Source organism: Ranitomeya variabilis, chromosome 6, assembly GCF_051348905.1.
Source record: "Ranitomeya variabilis isolate aRanVar5 chromosome 6, aRanVar5.hap1, whole genome shotgun sequence".
In the NCBI taxonomy this organism is placed as follows: Eukaryota; Metazoa; Chordata; class Amphibia; order Anura; family Dendrobatidae; genus Ranitomeya; species Ranitomeya variabilis.
Window position 1 is genome coordinate 219065009 of NC_135237.1, and position 20189 is coordinate 219085197.

The 20189-nt window shown below is 50.2% G+C and overlaps 1 protein-coding gene across 2 annotated transcripts in view; it reads left to right on the forward strand.

The window, feature by feature from the left end:
- DAP (death associated protein) overlaps positions 1–20189 on the forward strand; it is a 486374-nt gene that overhangs the window by 152521 nt on the left and 313664 nt on the right. For both annotated transcript variants that reach the window (XM_077269448.1, XM_077269447.1), the window contains exon 2: positions 10955–11060. In XM_077269448.1, the coding sequence (XP_077125563.1) occupies positions 10955–11060 (106 nt within the window). The remainder of the gene's footprint in view (positions 1–10954; positions 11061–20189) is intronic.

Genomic DNA, 20189 nt, shown 5'->3' on the forward strand with positions numbered 1-20189 from the left:
CATGGTTATTTATAGCCGTCTTTTTGATCGCGTCTTATTTCACTTTTTGTTTGGCGGTATGATAATAAAGGGTTTTTTGCCTCTTTTTTTTTTTTTTACAATGTTCACTGAAGGGGTTAACTAGTGGGATCGTTTTATAGGTTAGGTTGTTATGGATGCGGCGATACTAAATATGTGTACTTTTATTGTTTTTTTTTTCTTTAGATAGAGAAATTATTTATTGGAAATATATATATATATATATATATATATATATATATATATATATATATATATATATATATATATATATATACCGTATTTTCCGGCGTATAAGACGACTTTTTAACCCCTGAAAATCTTCTTAAAAGTCGGGGGTCGTCTTATACGCCGGGTATCGCCTTGCCGGGTGTATATGGTGGGTGGGGGGGGAGTGGGCCTGATGACGACGAGGGGGCGTCTCACAGGAAAGTGAGTATCCCCCATTACCTCATTGTATCACTGCAGCATGGGGTCTCTGCTGGGAGCGGCGGCGGCTGTGCTGTGGGGCGGCGGCTCCTCTTCTTCAGTGTGGGGCCTCTGTGCTGCTGGGCGGCGGCGGCTTATCTTCAGGCAGTCGGGGCTCCTCCGGTATCTCCTTAAAGCCCAGAGGCCCTGCCGGCAACTCCATCGGTGCAATGCAGTGGCCTCCGGGAACATGGCCGCTGCTCAGATTCAGATCTGAATCTGAGCATGCGCCGCCCCCAGCGGCCATTTTCCCGGAGGTCACCGCATAGCAGCAATGGAGCTGTCTCCGGGAAAATGGCCGCTGCTCAGATTTAGATCTCGTCTCCCGAGATCTCGGGACGAGATCTGAATCTGAGCAGCGGCCATGTTCCCGGAGGCCACTGCATTGCACCGATGGAGTTGCCGGCAGGGCCTCCGGGCTTTAAGGAGATACCGGAGGAGCCCCGACTGCCTGAAGATAAGCCGCCGCCGCCGCCCAGCAGCACAGAGGCCACACACTGAAGAAGAGGAGCCGCCGCCCCACAGCACCCACGCGGCACAATGAGGAGCAGCAGCCGCCGCTCCCAGCAGAGACCCCACGCTGCAGCGATACAATGAGGTAATGGGGGATACTCACTTTCCTGTGAGACGCCCCCTCGTCGTCATCAGGCCCACTCCCCCCCCCCCCAAAAGGCACAAAAGTCACCGGCCCTATAAGACGACACGGTTTATAAGAAGACCCCCGACTTTTAAGAAGATTTTACATTTTAACTGGAAAAGTTGGGGGGTCGTCTTATACGCCCAGTCGTCTTATACGCCGGAAAATACGGTATATATATATATATATATATATATATATATATATATATATATATATATATATATATATATATATATATATAAGACAGCACAAAAAAAATAGAAAAAAGGGGCTTTAATGCCTGAATGGCGTGGCGACGTTTCGGATATCTTTATCCTTTTTCAAGCTTGAATAAGGATAAAGATATCTGACACGTCGCCACGCCGTTCAGGCATTAAAGCCCCTTTTTTCTATTTTTTTTGTGCTGTCTTCCTTTTTTTCATCTATTACCTGGGACCACTTTAACAGTGGTTGGGAAGGCGCTGCACTACAATTTGGTCATGTAAGATGCTGTTCCAATTTTGAACTATATATATATACTGTATTTTCCGGCGTATAAGACGACTGGGCGTATAAGACGACCCCCCAACTTTACCAGTTAAAAAATAAAATCTTCTTAAAAGTCGGGGGTCTTCTTATACGCCGTATGTCGTCTTATAGGGCCGGTGAATATGTGCCTTTTTGGGGGGGGGGAGTGATCCTGATGACGACGAGGGGGCGTCCCACAGGAAAGTGAGTATCCCCCATTACCTTATCATAGCGCTGCAGCGTGGGGTCTCTGTGCTGGGAGCGGCGGCTGCTGTGCTGTGGTGCGGCGGCTCCTCTTCTGCAGTGTGGGGCCTCTGTGCTGTGGGGTGGCGGCGGCGGCGTATCTTTATGCAGTCGGGGCTCCTCCGGCATCTCATTAAAGCCTGGAGGCCCCGCCGGCAACTCCATCGGTACAATGCGGTGGCCTCCGGGAAAATGGCCGCTGCTCAGATTCAGATCTCGTCCCGAGATCTCGGGAGACGAGATCTGAATCTGAGCAGCGGCCATTTTCCCGGAGGCAGCTCAATAGGTGCGATGCGGTGGCCTCCGGGAAAATGGCCGCTGGGGGCTGCGCATGCTCAGATTCAGATCTCGTCCCGAAATCTCGGGACACGAGATCTGAATCTAAGCAGCGGCCATTTTCCCGGAGGCCACCGCATTACACCGATGGAGTTGCCGGCGGGGCTTCCAGGCTTTGAGATGCCGGAGGAGCCCCGACTGCATGAAGATACGCCGCCCCACAGCACCAGAGGCCCCACACTGCAGAAGAGGAGCCGCCGCACCACAGCACAGCAGCCGCCACTCCCAGCACAGAGACCCCACGCTGCAGCACTATGATAAGGTAATGGGGGATACTCACTTTCCTGTGAGACGCCCCCTCGTCGTCATCAGGACCACTCCCCCCCCCCCACCCACCATATACACCCGGCGTACAAGGCGATTCCCGGCGTACAAGACGACCCCCGACTTTTAAGAAGATTTTCAGGGGTTAAAAAGTCGTCTTGTACGCCGGAAAATACGGTATATATATATATATATATATATATATATATATATATATACAGTGCCGAAAAGTAGTATTCAACCCCCTGCAGATTTAGCAGGTTTAATAAGATGCAAATAAGTTAGAGCCTTCAAACTTCAAACAAGAGCAGGATTTATTAACAGATGCATAAATCTTACAAACCAAAAAGTTTTGTTGCTCAGTTAAATTTTTATAAATTTTAAACATAAAAGTGTGGGTCAATTATTATTCAACCCCTAGGTTTAATATTTTGTGGAATAACCTTTGTTTGCAATTACAGTTAATAATCGTCTTTTATAAGACCTGATCAGGCCGGCACAGGTCTCTGGAGTTATCTTGGCCCACTCCTCCATGCAGATCTTCTCCAAGTTATCTAGGTTCTTTGGGTGTCTCATGTGGACTTTAATCTTGAGCTCCTTCCACAAGTTTTCAATTGGGTTAAGGTCAGGAGACTGACTAGGCCACTGCAACACCTTGATTTTTTGCCTCTTGAACCAGGCCTTGGTTTTCTTGGCTGTGTGCTTTGGGTCGTTGTCTTGTTGGAAGATGAAATGACGACCCATCTTAAGATCCTTGATGGAGGAGCGGAGGTTCTTGGCCAAAATCTCCAGGTAGGCCGTGCTATCCATCTTCCCATGGATGCGGACCAGATGGCCAGGCCCCTTGGCTGAGAAACAGCCCCACAGCATGATGCTGCCACCACCATGCTTGACTGTAGGGATGGTATTCTTGGGGTCGTATGCAGTGCCATCCAGTCTCCAAACGTCACGTGTGTGGTTGGCACCAAAGATCTCGATCTTGGTCTCATCAGACCAGAGAACCTTGAACCAGTCAGTCTCAGAGTCCTCCAAGTGATCATGAGCAAACTGTAGACGAGCCTTGACATGACGCTTTGAAAGTAAAGGTACCTTACGGGCTCGTCTGGAACGGAGACCATTGCTGTGGAATACGATACTTATGGTATTGACTGAAACCAATGTCCCCACTGCCATGAGATCTTCCCGGAGCTCCTTCCTTGTTGTCCTTGGGTTAGCCTTGACTCTTCGGACAAGCCTGGCCTCGGCACGGGAGGAAACTTTCAAAGGCTGTCCAGGCCGTGGAAGGCTAACACTAGTTCCATAAGCCTTCCACTTCCGGATGATGCTCCCAACAGTGGAGACAGGTAGGCCCAACTCCTTGGAAAGGGTTTTGTACCCCTTGCCAGCCTTGTGACCCTCCACGATCTTGTCTCTGATGGCCTTGGAATGCTCCTTTGTCTTTCCCATGTTGACCATGTGTGAGTGCTGTTCACAAGTTTGGGGAGGGTCTTAAATAGTCATAAAAGGCTGGAAAAAGAGATAATTAATCCAAACATGTGAAGCTCATTGTTCTTTGTACCTGAACTACTTCTTAATACTTTAGGGGAACCAAACAGAATTTTGGTGGGTTGAGGGGTTGAATAATAAATGACCCTCTGAAAAAACTTTTCACAATTTAAAAAAAAAATAAACAAAGAAATAACATTCTTTTTTGCTGCAGTGCATTTCACACTTCCAGGCTGATCTACAGTCCAAATGTCACAATGCCAAGTTAATTACAAATGTGTAAACCTGCTAAATTTGCAGGGGGTTGAATACTACTTGTAGGCACTGTGTATATATAATTTTTTTTTTTTCTTTATTTAGGATTTTTTTTTTTTTTACATATGTAAATATTTTTTTTTTTTAACTTTATAACATTGCCCCTGAGGGGTGGACATCATGTTAGGCTACTTTCCACACTTGCTTTTTTTTTTAATCCGTCGCAATCCGTCGTTTTGGGAAAAAAACGCATCGTGCAAATGTGCCTGCAGGATGCGTTTTTTCCCATAGACTTGTATTGCCGACGGAACGCAACATATGGCCATACGTCGCGTCCGTCATGCACTGGATGCGTCGTGTTTTGGCGGACCGTCGTCACGAAAAAACATTCAAGGGAACGTTTTTTTCGTACGTCGGGTCTCTATTTCCTACCGTGCATGCGCGGTTAGAACTCCGCCCCCTCCTCCCCGGGACTTTACAAGGGGCAGCGGATGCGTTGAAAAACTGCATCCGCTGCCCACGTTGTGCCGAATTTTCACAACGTGCGTCGGTACATCGCGCCAACGCTTAGCGGCGGGCCCGTACCGACGCAAGTGTGAAAGAGGCCTTATAGTGTCAGATCGCTGATCTGACACTTTGCACAGCACTGTGTCAGATCAGCGATCTGACAGGCAGTGCTGCAGGCTTGCAAGCACCTGCTCTGAGCAGGCGCTTGCAAGCCACCTCCCTGCGGGACCGGAAGGAGCCCTGCGGCCATTTTGGATCTGGGGCCTGCAGGGATGAGGAGGAGGTAGGAGACCCTCAGAGCAACGCAAAGATCGCGCTGCTCCGAGGGTCTCAGGGAGGCAGGCAGGGAGCCCCCTCCCTGCGCGATGCTTCCCTGTGCCGCCGGTACGCTGCGATCATGTTTGATCGCAGTATTCCTGGGGTTAATGTGCCAGGAGCGGTCCGTGACCGCTCCTGGAACATAATCAGCTGACACCCGGCGGCGATCGCCCGTGCTTCCCCCATGAGCACGGCTGATCGCCCATGACATACTATCCCGTCACTGGGAATTAAGTCCCAGGTCACCTCGACGGGATAGTACGTCAAATGGGATTAAGGGGTTAAGGGTATATTTCCACGGTCAGGATTGGCTTAGTATTTTCTCAGGATTTGACGCAGGTAAAATCTGCATCAGAGGTCACGGGCAGGCCACCTGCCTTTTTGATGCATTTTTTTTCATGCGGATTTGTATGTGTTTTTTGTAAGCTAAATAAAGATATATTATTTAACAAAAAAAAAAGATTTGTGATATCATTTCTGGTCCAACCTACTCTTTAACATTTGTCCAACCCACACTCCATTACACACACAGATGGACAGATCGATAAATATGGGATAGATAGATGGATAGATATGGCATAGATGGATAGGTACATCTATAGATAGATCTATCTATAGATTGATCTGGCTATAGGTAGAAAAAAAGCTGTTAGGCTGGGGTCACACTTTACGAGAAACATGCACAAGTCTCGCACCTCAATACCCAGCACTGCCACCGGCACTCTGACCAGAGTGTTCAGCTGCATAGAAATACATGCAGCTGCACACTCCGGTCCCGAGTGCTGGCGGCAGTGCCGCGTATTGAGGTGCGAGATTCATGCGAGTTTCTCGAAAGTGTGCCCCCGGCCTTAAACACAATATCTGTTTAATTTTTTTAACAATGGAAAAAAAAAATAGCATCTGCTCCCGTGCAATTTTCAAGTCCAGAATGGGAATGACGGTGACTGGGGGCCGGTGTTTATAGCCTGGGAAGCGGGTAATACCCATGGATCTTCCTAGGCTATGACTATCAGCCTGCAGCTGTCTGCGTAGCCTTTACTGGCTACTAAAATAGGGGGACCCCAAAAAAAGAATGACGTGGGGTCCCCCTATAATTTATAGCCAGAAAGGCTATGCAGACAGACACAGCCTGGAGCAGTTTACCCCAACTTCGGTCCTCAAGAGCCACCAACAGGTCATGTCTTTAGGATTTCCTTAGCATTGCACAGGTGACTGAATGCTTGCCTGTCCAGGTGATGCAATTATCACTTGTGCAATACTAGGGAAATCCTGAAAACATCACCTGTTGGTGGCTCTTGAGGACCGGGGTTGGGGGAACACTGGCCTACAGAGGGGCCATGGATATTGGCCCCCCTGGCTACAAATACCAGCCCCCTGCTGCCCCAGAAATGGTGCATCTGTAAAATGCGCCAATTCCGGCGCGTAGCCTCTCTTCCGACTGCCCTGTAGCGGTGGCATATGGGGTAATAAGGGGTTAATGTCACCTTTGAATTGTAATTGTATCAATAAGACACTGAACCATTACTGATCATATAGTTGGTAAAGGGTTAATAAAACACACACATGCAGAATAAAGCATTTTAATGAAATAAAACACAGTTTTGCCATTTTTATTACACTGGTAATCCATGCGAAAAAAAATAAAATAATAAACAAACAGTATACTCCCTGGTCCGACGCAGTCCTTAATAACGAGTGTCCCACGACGAGTCCAGCTCTGCTACATCTGGATGCCTGACATCCAGACATAGCAGAGCTTGTAGATTACCACCGGAGTTCTTTGGCGATCACCTACACTCTAGCTCTCAGGGTCAGCTGTCCGTGAGAACTAGCCTAGAGTGACCGGAGATAACCCCCGGCCACGTGCACGGCAGTTGTCGCGGTAAGCCGCGTTATCGCGAGAACTGCAGTGGACACGGACTTCCAGCTGTGTGACAGGTAAGACCTTATTTAAATTAGTAGACATGCATAGTAAGCTGCGTTAACGCCGTTAGTACACATGTGACTAATCATTAGATGTGGTAAATTTATGATGCAGCGACAGAGCATCGCCGCATTGTAAACAGACATGCTGCTTTCTGGAAAGACGCGCCGCATGTCCCTTTACGCGGGTCTGCCGCCTGCGTCTTTTAACGCATAGTGGAGACGGGATTTCATGAAATCCCCTCCACTATGCTGTAGCATTTGGATGCTGCGTGTTTGATTCTGCAGCTGCACGCAGCGTTTCCTGACTGGAAACATACCCTAGGGCTCTCCAGATTACCCAAGTTCGGATGTCGTTGTACCAACTGTAGACAGACGGCCTGCTAGATAGGTTCAACAAGACCTTGAAATCCATGCTTAAGAATGTTGTGGAGAAGGATGGCAGAGACTGGGATTGCCTACTGGCGTACTTGTTCTCTATCAGAGAAGTCCTACAGGGTCCTCGCCATTCGAGCTGCTATGCAGCCTCAGGGACTTCTGGACATTGCAAAGGAGACCTGGTAAGTGGAAGTAATACTCCACCGAAATGTTACTGAATATGTGGCCCAGATGCAGGACAGAATCACGAAGGTGATACCGCTTGTGAAGGAGAGCCTCCTTCAAGCATAAGAGGCCCAGGCAAGGGTCTACAATCAGTTGGCGAGACTGAGACAGTTTAGCCACGGAAACCGGGTATTGCTGTTGATTCCCATGATGGAAAGGAAGTTCCTGGCCAAGTGGCCAGGGCCATACGAGGTGGTCGAAAAGTTGAGTGATGTCCGCTACAAGGCCAACAGCCAGGGAGAAGAAAGCCATACCATGTGTACCACATCAACCTCCTTAAACCGTGGTGAGACAAGGAAGCGATGGAAGCTACGTGCCTGGGTGCCAGTCCTGAAGCCAAGGTAGAGTATGTCACAGTGGCAGAGACACGATCACCGGCCCAGATACATCAGTGCAAGAACTGCCTCAGTAGATCCAAGACCTGTTTTCGGAGTTGCCAGGGCTTACACAGATTGTTGAGCATAAGATCTTGATGGCAACGCATGTGCGGGTTACCCATAAGTCATTGAATCCCTGAATTCCACTTTAAGGTCATTTAGAAGGAGGTGAGGAGAATAAACCTGTGCATAATCCAGGAGTCAAAGAGCGGCAGGTTCTTCGCTATTGATTTTGTGCCGAAGCCGAATGGAGAGTGGCACTTCTGTAACGACTACAGGAAGCTAAATGAGGTGTCCAAGTTCAACGCATATCCTATGTCCCAGGTCGATGAGCTCATTGAGAGGCTAGTGTCGTCGGCAAGATATAGCTACACCCTGGACCTAACGAAAGGGTTCTAACATTCTCCTGTCCACAAGAACCAAGGAGAAGACTGCCTTCTCTACACCTGACAAGTAATTTCAGTATACCAGGATGCCTTTTGGTTTGCAGGGAGCCCCATCTACCTTCCTGAGGGCCATTGACCGGAACTTCGCCTCAGAAAAAGTACGTTGCAGCTTATCTGGATGACATCGTCATCTTCAGCCCAGATTGGGCAAGAAACCTGCAGAAGGTTCATGCAGTGTTGGATGCACTGAGGAAGCGGGGTTTACCATAAACCCAAGAAGTGCGCCATGGTCAAAAACAGGCAAAATACTTGGGGTAAATCGTTGGAAGTGGCAAGATATAGCTGCAAGTAAATGAGGTGGAGGCAATCCAAAATTGGCCACAACCGGTCTCCAAGAAAACCAGTTTGGTTGTTTGAGAATTGTGGGATGCTATTGGTGATTTATCCTTAATTTCGACTAATCTTCTTAAGGGCACGAAGACGTCTGTGGCTGAATGGTCCTCCTGAAGCAGAGATGGCGTTCCAGGTGTTGAAGCTTGCACTATGTAAACAGCTGGTCTTGGTCGCAGCTGACTTCACTAAGGAGTTCATGGTCGAGATGGACGCCTCCGAGGTTGGTTTGGGAGCTGTGTTGTCCCATGAAATAGATGGGAATGAACATCCAGTACTATACCTGAGTAAGAAACTCTCTTCTCCTGTGAAAAGAACTATGCCATCATAGAGAAAGTATAATTGGCCATCAAATGGGCAATTGATACGCTGAGGTACTACCTGTTAGACAAGAAGTTGAGGCTAGTGTCAGATGGATGAGGGAAAGGGAGGGGAAGAATGTCCGGTTAGCTAGGTGGTTTCTAGCACTCCAAGAATTTCTAGTTTACATGTGGAGCACAGGCCTGGGAAACTACATGGTAACGCAGATGCCCTGTTCAGACTTCCCAGTTTAGTGAGTAAAGGTGCCAAAACCCCTGACTTTGCCAGTGACTGTTACAAATCCCCCCCCCCGGCCCAAAGTGTTGAGGGGTTAAGCATCTGTTTTAAAAGGACTGGGTGTTTGTGAACAACCATGGGGCGGGTGGAGGTTGTTCACCATGTCTCCACCCCAGGGTGTGTTCTGGGAGTTAAATAGTTGGAGTTCTGAGGCATGCACTGTTCAGTGTGTCTGGAGAGGCTAATTCGAGAGAGGTGTTTTGTGATAACCTGAACTGTGTATTTTGCTAACCCTGAGCGGGTGAATTCTCGCAACCATAAGGCTATGTGCACACGTAGGAAATGTGGTGCAGAATTTTCTGCACTAAATCTGCATCTGCAGATTTGATGCAGTTTCTGTGCAATTTCTATGCAGTTTCTGCGCAGATTCTATGCAGTTTCTGTGCAGTTTCTATGCAGATTCTATGCAGATTCTATGCAGATTCTATGCAGATTCTATGCAGTTTCTGCGCAGATTCTATGCAGTTTCTGCGCAGTTTCTGTGCAGTTTCTATGCAGTTTCTATGCAGTTTCTGTGCAGTACAATGTAAATCAATGGGGAAAAAAAAAGTTGTGCACATGGTGCAGAAAAATCTGCAGCAGAAACGCTGCAGAACTGCACAAAAGAAGCGACGTGCACTTCTTTGAAATCTGCAGCGTTTCTGCGCAGATTTTTCTGCACCATGTGCACAGCTTTTTTTTTCCCCATTGATTTACATTGTACTGTAAATCACAGTGCAGTTCTGCAGCGTTTCTGCAGCAGAAAAATCTGCTGCAGTTCTGCACCAATTCTGCACTAAATCTGCATCGTGTGCACATACCCTAAGAACTGTGCTTTGTGTAACCACGTTGTTTTGTTTTCCTGTTTTGCCCAGTGTTTATTTTTACTTCACCATGGCTTATGCTGCATGTATATAACAAACCAGTGAAGGGCTTAGACAGTGTTTTCCTATGTCTACCTCCGTGCACAGCTGAGCAAGCCAATCTACCACTTTATGTGCTAACTCTGCAATTTTTCAAGAATGTCATTGTATTCTTCATCGTCGGATATGCTGATGACGCAGGTCTATTGTGGCGAATGTCTTCCTCTGAACTGTTCCTTGCCTCGGACCTTCTAATCACACTTCTCTAGCTATGATTGATAGCCAGCATAATGGAGCTACCATAACGAGTATAGTATGTGGGCTGTCGATCATGTGTGTGGTGAGATTAAACTATCCTAGATAGGACTAGTGCAGATAAAGAGACATCTTGGTAGAGTGTTCCTGCCTCGCTTGCATGTGCTTCTGTGAAATAAAACTCCATTCAAATACTGCAACATTAGTAAATGTATAAAACAATGTATCAGATAAAATAAATCTGCACCCATAACATTATATAGTAGTGGTTGGCAGAAGTCAAAGAGCCTGACAGGTTCTCCTTAACAATAGTCTCAGGTATGCCATTTTGCCACACCTCTTAGGCATGGTCAGAGTAGCAGTCTAATATAAATGTAATCTAACAGATTTCCATTGTGGTATTTATGATTTTTGACAGTGACAATGATTGGTCTACATTGTGTCCTATATATGGAATTCCATTCTATTTGAGCTTTTTAATGTTTTGTGCATTTTCTAAAACTTTTGAGCTACATACTTTGTCATTATGCTACTTTTCAGTGAAGGCTGGAGGAATGCGAATCGTACAGAAGCATCCACATACTCCACATGGAGATATTAAGGAGGATAAGAAGCAAGAGGATGAGAACTGGGAAAGTGGTATTGTGTAAGTGCATATATGTATTCTGAATGTTAATAGTATTTTTTTTTCCCCAGTTACAAATCAAAACACTAACTATTGATACTGTTCAAGTCAGGCTACATTTGCGATTTGTGTCAGATACATACCTTGGGAATATTTCCTGATGTGTACCTCAGAGGAAAGGCTCCATTGCTATAGCCTGTCTGCCCAGTGGATGACTAAGCCTATATAATTAATTTTTAGTTTTTTTGCTGCATGCGCCAGTTTTATCAATGTATACTCTGCACAACACCAATGATATACCCAATAGTGGTTCACCATATATAGAATATATACCTACAAAGAAAGGCACCACACAAATATTCAATTTTAGAACAATTTTTATTTAGTTAATTTAGAAGACTGAAAGAATAGTCATAAAACGCCTATAATAGGCAGCAGATAAAATACACTTAATGCAGGAACAAAGGGGAAGACACCTGGTGAAACATCATAACTATATATAAACACATGTGTGCGATGTATGCTCACATTGTATGGGGTTTGCACATACGCTCCAAGATGTATAATAAATAATTAATATAATAAACCAATCAAAGAAATAGTAAATTACTAATAAGTTATAGTGTTTTAATAAGGTATGTGGTCAGATGCATAGGGCTTATGCTATATATGACCACATAGAAACAAGTGTTTCAAAGAAGAGCTTATATGCACATATATTCAGTTTGAATGACAATATATATTTACCCAACAAAAGAGCAGTGACCAGGCGTCCACCACACCCGACGCGCGTTTCGCAAGAAGTTGCTTCGTCCAGGGGTCCCGGGCCACCAAATCGGACCCAGAGTGACCCGGGCCACCAAATCGGACCCAGAGTGACCCGGGCCACCAAATCGGACCCAGAGTGACCCGGGCCACCAAATCGGACCCAGAGTGACCCGGGCCACCAAATCGGACCCAGAGTGACCCGGGCCACCAAATCGGACCCAGAGTGACCCGGCCCACCAAATCGGACCCAGAGTGACCCAGGCCACCAAATCGGACCCAGAGTGACCCGGGCCACCAAATCGGACCCAGAGTGACCCGGCCCACCAAATCGGACCCAGAGTGACCCGGGCCACCAAATCGGACCCAGAGTGACCCGGGCCACCAAATCGGACCCAGAGTGACCCGGGCCACCAAATCGGACCCAGAGTGACCCGGCCCACCAAATCGGACCCAGAGTGACCCGGCCCACCAAATCGGACCCAGAGTGACCCGGCCCACCAAATCGGACCCAGAGTGACCCAGCCCACCAAATCGGACCCAGAGTGACCCGGGCCACCAAATCGGACCCAGAGTGACCCGGGCCACCAAATTGGACCCAGAGTGACCCGGGCCACCAAATCGGACCCAGAGTGACCCGGGCCACCAAATCGGACCAAGAGTGACCCGGCCCACCAAATCGGACCCAGAGTGACCCAGCCCACCAAATCGGACCCAGAGTGACCCAGCCCACCAAATCGGACCCAGAGTGACTCCCGCCCACCAAATCGGACCCGGAGTGGCCTCAACCCTGAGGGGCTACAACTACCAAACCAGCGCCTGAGGGGCACCCAAGTGTGAAAGTCTTGCAGGGGCAGCCCGGGCACCATTCCAAAGCACTATCTGTAGTTCCTTCAGGAACTCTTTTATTTATAAAAAATACAAAACACAAACAAAAACAGAAATACACAACATATCTTACAAAAATAAAACCAGCATTTAAGAAGTCTTTTTTTCCCACGCCTCTTAGAGTCTCTTAACTTTGCAGCTTTAGGAAACCCCCAGCAGGAAAATCATCACATCCATTTTTCCTAACCAATAGACAAATATAAAGTAAAGAAAAACTCATTCGCACATACACTCACACATACACTCACACTCCCCACTATTTAATTACATATATACATATAAAACTAGAAAAGAAAATCTGGCCCATGCTGTCCAAAAAATAAAAGAAAAGGCCAACCTAGCTATACAAACTTAACACTCTATAACAGTCTATAACACTCTAAACACAGTAATTACCACAACTCTTTTTTTTTACTTTTTTTTTTAATTTTTTTTTATTTATTTATTATTATTATTTTTTTTATTTTTTTTATTTATTTATTTATTTTTTATTTTTTCCCTCCACCCACACTGCCACCACGGGTCCATGCAAGTTCATGCCCTCTGAAAAATACACCACACTTTTTTCCTCCGGGTCCATGAAAGTTTCCATGCCCTTATATTGTTTCCAGGGTCCATATGCCCTTATACAACCCCCCAACAAACACCCCCCACCCAACCTAAACTACACCCCCCACAACATACTAACTATACATACCACAAGATAAAATACAGACATACAAAAATTTTATTTACAGATCATAACTTTACTAACACAACATCAAAATACCACAATACCAAAACAACAGCTTTTAACCTGTAAGGCCCAAGTTCGGCACCTTCAAGCCCGATATCCATTAATTCTACCAGAAACAAAACAAAAAGGCTAAGCGTGCCACACATCAGCCCACCACCAGGGAATAGGAGTCTGAAGAGGCCCTGACCCTAACACCAACACAAACACCCTGTCCCTACTCAACTAAAACTGTCCCTCAAAAAGCTGACCCTATCTGTCCCTACATGCCCCTACCTATCCCTACTCTACCTAACTTAACAATACTAACTATCTACCTATCCCTAGACTGTCCCTCCCTGTCCCTATCTATCCCTATATAACTGTCCCTCAACACCCCACACCACCTTATCTTTCCCTCTCCCAGTCACACAACCAATCTGTCCCTAGAGTAAGAAGAGAAACCCCTCCAAAAGTGAAGAGGCCCTCTTCCCACCCAGCCTCCCAAACACCTAGGAAGCCCCTAATCACTCAACCAAGCTTTCCCTCGGGTACGTATTAAAAGGAGAGACCCCTCCAAAGCCAAGAGGCCCTCCTCGCACCCAGCCTCCCAAACTCCAAAGAGCGCACCTTACCCAGGTCACCCAAGATGTTACTAACCACCTCATCCCGGGGGAGGGTTTTATGCTGTATTGAAACTAGGCACCGTGCATTCCAGGTGTAGAACCTAACAACTACACTAACTAGGAATAAAGTGCCCCGATCTCGGCCACCAAGGGATCTGAATGCCCCATAAGCCCACTCCGGATAAGAGAGGGAAGCCAGCCTAGGCCAGCCTATGGAAGCACCCACCCGGTTATAGACCCCTGCATTAAAGGGACACTGAAGGAGGAAGTGCTCCATGCTTTCCAGCATGTCGCCACACTCTTCACGGGGACAACCCCGATCATCAGAGTTCCTGTACTTCAGATTGTCCCTCACATACAGCCTCCCGTGGAAGCAGCGCCAGGCCAAGTCCCAAAACTTCGAGGGGATCCGTGAAGAATTTAACAACCCGAGCCCCCCCTCCAGATCCCGGCCTGGGCAATCTCTGAGCACCAGGGGCTTCTGGAAATGGGTCAACAGGACCCTACTGTCAAGGGATTTCCTCGACATGGTCCTGATTTCCCACATTCCCAGACCCCACCGGCGGATCACCTTCAGAGCTGGGGTAGCATAAGCCGGGAGATGTCCATGTGGTGTTCGTAGGTCCTTCACCTGCCCTCCTGTCTCCCATTCCTGGAAGAAAGGCCGAAACCATCCCCTGCAGGAGAATACCCACGGAGGAGCCCTCTCTGTCCAGAGGTTGGCAATGTTGGTCTTAAGAAAGGTGTTCACTAAGAACACCACCGGGTTGACCATACCCAACCCACCTAGTCTCCTCGTGCGGTACGTGACCTCCCTCTTGATTAGGTTAAGCCTGTTCCCCCATAACAGTTGGAAGAACAGGCTATAGACCCGCGTCCAGAGAGATTCTGGCAAGATGCAGACGCTGCCCAAGTAAATTAACAAAGGAAGCAAATAACCCTTGGCCAAGCTGACCCTTTCCCTCAGGGTTAAAGACCAACCCTTCCACTGGTCCACCTTCTGGGCGGCAATCTTGAGCCTGCCTTCCCAATTTTGTTGGGGATAGTCCCCTGGGCCAAAATTGATGCCTAAGATCTTAGCGGAGGACTGGGGCCCTGGAAGGGTGTCCGGGAGATCAAAACTTGGATCTCCCCCTCCCAGCCAGAGACTCTCGCACTTTTCCCGGTTGATCATGGACCCGGATGCCTCCGAGTAGCGCACGACCTCAGACATGACCCAATCCGCCTCCTCTCTCGAGGATACAAAAAGGGAGACGTCGTCGGCATACGCTACCACCCTCAGAGTGGCCCCCGGCTCCGCCCGGTCCATCCCGACTCCCACCAACGGTCCACGATCTACCCTCCTTAAGAAGGGATCGATCGCGAACACGTATAAAAGTGGGCTCAGAGGACAGCCCTGACGGACCCCGGAGCTCACCTCAAAAGAGTGACCAACCCAACCGTTCACGAGCGGGAAAGTCTCAGCCCCCTCATACAAGGTCTTTAACCAATTTACAAACCTCCCCGGCAGACCATACCTCAGAAGGACAGACCAGAGGTACTCATGATCCACCCGGTCAAAAGCTTTTGCCTGGTCTAAGGACAGCAAGTACCCCTTCCAGCGACCTGCAATGCCCTGCTCCACTGCCTCTCGGACACCGAGCACAGCACTAAAAGTACTGCGGCCTGGAACAGAACAGTGCTGAGCCCCCGAAAGGAGCCGGGGTGCAAACTTCACCAGCCGATTAAACAACACCTTTGCCAGAATCTTTCGGTCCGTATCGAGGAGCGCTATGGGACGCCAATTCTCGATACGGGACGGGTCCTTACCCTTTGACAAGATAATCAGGGCTGACTTCCTCATTGAACTGGGAAGAGCACCCGAGGAGAGGCACTCATTAAACACCTCAGTCAAGAGGGGGACCAAGGAGTCCCTAAAAGTCTTGTAAAACTCGGATGTTAAGCCATCCGGACCTGGCGATTTTTTGGGCCGGAGCCCATCAATGGCCAGTCTCACTTCCTCTTCCCTGATTACCTCGGCCAAAACATGAAGAGAGGGGTCATCTCCTGGCTCAGGAACAGTTTCAGCCAGGAAAGCCGACATCCCATCTCGATCCAGATCCCTCTTCCTCAAGAGGTGTGAGTAAAAGGACCTGACCACCTCCAGGATCCCTGATTTGGATCTGTTCAGGGAACCCGTACTGTCGATCAGTCCTGTCACCACCTTACAATTCACTGACATCTTACAGTTTCTGTAAGGGTCGGGCGAGCGGTACTTCCCGAAGTCCCTCTCAAAAACTAAAGATGCGTGCCTATCATACTGACACCCCTTGAGCAAAGATTTCACTCTGGAGATTTCCTCTCGGTCACCTCCAGTCGAGACGAGCTGCTCGAGTTTCCTCCTCAGGTCCCGATACAAGCGATGCCTGTTCAGGCTTCTGAGGCTCGAGAGCTGACGGAAGAACCCCGCCACCCTTTTCTTGAAGATCTCCCACCACTCAGACTTAGTACTACAGAGATCCAAAAGCGGTACCTGGCTCTGAAGAAAAGCCTCAAAGGATTGTCTCACCTCCGCCTCTTCCAGAAGGGATGAATTCAGCTTCCACAGCCCTCTTCCCATCCGGGGGGTCTCTGTAACATTCAGAGAAAAGAAAATTAAACAGTGATCGGAGAACTCCACCTCAACGGCGGACACTGCGGAAAAGATGGCGTCCTCCTTCAAAAAAAACCTGTCTATCCTAGACCTACTGCTACCCCTATGAAAGGTGAAACCCCCGTGACCTGTGGTGTGCCGAATGTGGACATCCACCAGGCGAGCTTCACTAGCTAAACTATTTAGGGCTATGCTATCATAAGCCAGGCGGCCTCCGGGACCTCCCCTATCACGGGATCTCGTAATGGTGTTGAAATCCCCACCGAAGACCACCTGCCGGCTCGTAAAAAGAAAGGGCTTGATCTTCATGAAGAGACATTTACGGTCCCACTTAGACTGTGGGCCGTAGATGTTTATGAGCCGAAGCTCCTGTCCCCTCATGAAGACGTCTAAGACCAGGCACCTCCCCATTTCTATCTCAATAACCCGTCGGCATTCCACCTCAGCGGTCTTAAAAAGGACCGCCACCCCGCTATACGGCTCGGCCGCAAGAGACCAGTATGAGGGCCCACACCTCCACTCCTTTTTTGCCTTGTGGATGACCCCCATGTCCGTTAGTCTGGTCTCCTGCAAAAACAAAATTTCAGCCTCAAATCGGGTGAAAAAATCGAAGGCCGCAAATCTAGCCGCATCAGACTTTATGCTGGCGACATTAATCGACGCCAGAGTCAACGGGGTGAGTTCCGCCATCATGGGTGATCAAGTTAGACGGCCTTCTTCTTCCCCACCCCGTCATCCTCACTTTTCCCCTCCGGGGAAGGGTCTGGCTCCGACATGTTCTTTCTCTTTAAGGATGATGAGGTATCCATTTTGGAGGTGTCCTCGCCTCTGGGTTCCGGGTCAGTCCCCCCCCCAGAGGAAACAACGCCCCCTGGAGGACAGACTGCGCCGCCCCCCGAAAGCCCCCCAGGTGCCGCCCCCGGCCCCTCACCCTCGACCTCCAACTCAGCAGAGTCCTCGAGGGCTTGGAACCGGTTGGAGAGGGCAATCAGAGGGGAGCCGGCAAGCCCCTCCGTTGGCACATCTACGGTCAGGGGAGGGGGCGAAGGTCCAGAAGGCTTAGCAACCTTCTTTTTCTTCTTCCCCCTTTTTTTGGTACGATGTTTTTCACCCTGTTTTACTGTCGGCTGATCCGTGACCTCCTCATCCACACTTTCATACTGGGAGGAGTTGTCGGAGTCAGCCCTGTTGTCCTCCCTCTCCATCCTCCTGATCTCCTCGCACACCTCCGCCTCCCCCGGGGCCTCAGCAACAACAGCCGATGCCCTAGAGGGGGGAGCAGACATTACCCCAGTTGCCTGAGGCTCTCCCTGCCCCCCATCCTCATGGCGCACCACCTGCCTCCTCTGGTAGGCAGGACCTCGAGCTTGACCTCGGGCTTTGTCTCTCCTCACTGGCCCCTCAGCCCCTCCCCCGCTACCACCGCCTACCACGGCAGAGGTTGAACCGCCAGAGGTTTCCCCCTCACGGCCTCCCCCCACCCGGCCAGCAGCAGCATTGGAGAAAGAGCGAGGGCAGCGGCTGTACGGGTGACCCAGATCACCACACAGGTTACACCGAATATCCTTACAGGATGCAGCGAGATGGCCTACCCCGCCACACAAGGCACATTTCTGCACCTTGCAGCTTGCGCTGAAGTGGCGGGGATCACCGCACCTGTGACAGACCTTCGGCTGCCCCTGGTAGAAGATCAGGATCCGGTCCCTTCCTATGAACGCCGAGGAAGGGATGTGGGTGACAGTACCTCCTGAGACCTTCAACTTCATCATGAAGGTCCAGCCCCCTGACCAAATGCCAAATTCGTCCAGATTTTTTTTAGGGACGTCCGTGACTTCCCCATAGCGGGAAAGCCACGTCAGGATGTCAACACCAGAGAGTGACTCGTTACATGTTACAACGGTCACCCTCTTCACGCCATTTTGGCGAGACACCGCTTGTACAGCGAAGTCTCGCCAGCCGGGCTCCCCCTTCACCAGCTCGTAATTTGACCAGAAGAGCTCAAGCCCCTCTGGCCGCACAAAACTGATGTCAAAGAAGAGGGTGGCCGCAGGATGAATCAGGGCAAAGATGTCAACTACCCCAAAGCCCATCTTCAGGAGGAGCTCCACCACCCTGCTCCTGGGTGGGCAAGCTTCACTGCCCCTCCAGCGAAGACGGACTACATTCCTCCTCGCCACCCCCTGCCCGGCTGTCGGGAGGGACCATACGGTTTCCCCCTCCCTTCTATCTTGGAAGGCGGCCAGGCCATGTCTCTCCAGCCAGAAAGACAGGTCCACCTCTCTTCCCTCTACCAGGATCGACCGCTCTCCGTTTTTTAGGGCTTCCAGAAAACGGCGCTGCAAAATGCCGTCCCCGGAACCCAGAGGCGAGGAGACCCCCCGAGCCCCCCGTGAACCCCCTGGAGCCCCAGCCACCACCGCCGAAAAAGAAGGGGGGGGAGGGGCAGCTGGGGGGACAGATGGACCAGCCTCCCCCTCACCCACCACCGCGCTACCAACGCCACTGACACCCACACCATTCACACGTGCAACATTTGTACCGCCATTCACTCCCTCTGCCACATCCCCAGCACACTGCACACCATCCATACCATCATTTGTATCCTCATTCGCCCCGGCCACATTCACACGGGTTTTATTGATGTTCTTGGTTTTGGTTTTTTGTTTAACTTTTCCCCCTGCTGGGGGCCCCTGCTGCACAGCAGCACTGTTGTCCTTGCCCAGGAGCGCCGCTGCCCCTTTAAGAGCCACAGAGCAGAGCCCAGTCAGTATGCTCTGCCCCGGCTCAGGAGCAGCAGCACTCCCAGAGCTCTGGGCTGACACCTCCATTTTTTTTTTTCCTTCTTATCACTTGGAGCAGGGCCGGACACTGCCACCGGACCCTGCTCCATACCGGGACCACAGGCAGCTGGATCTTCGGGCACCGGAGCCCCCGCACCACCAGATGACAGTAAGAACCCCGGCACCCCCTTGCCGGCTTGTATCGCCGGTTTAGTATTGCCGCATACCTGTTCACCCTGAGTGGGCGGAGCCACTCGCGGGCGACCCGCCGAGGCCACGCCCCCTCCACTGGACACAGCACCAGTGGGCGGGGCCGCAGCCGCACAGGCCACGCCCCCTCCACCGGCCGCGATCACAGCGGGGGGGTCCCGTGATCACAGCGGGGGGTCCCGCGACCACCGAGGCTGCGCCCCCCCGCATGCCACAACCACAGCGGGCCGGGCAACACTCGGGGAGGCCACGCCCCCCTCACGGGCCCCAGACACATGCATGGAGGGGACAACTGGGGTCGCAGCTGGGGAAGCCACGCCCCCCGACGCCACCCGCACTGGAGACCCCGGGGTACGCCCAGTGCCCCCCACGGTACTGACGCCAAGAGGCATAGCCCCCGCACCAGCCGCCACCACCGCTGAACCCCTCAGCACAGGCCACTCCCCCTCGGCGTCCAGTGGCGGCGGGGCCCCCGGCACGGACCCATCACTGGCTCCGCGCACGGGGGTCCCCGACCTGGCCACGGACACCGGCAGG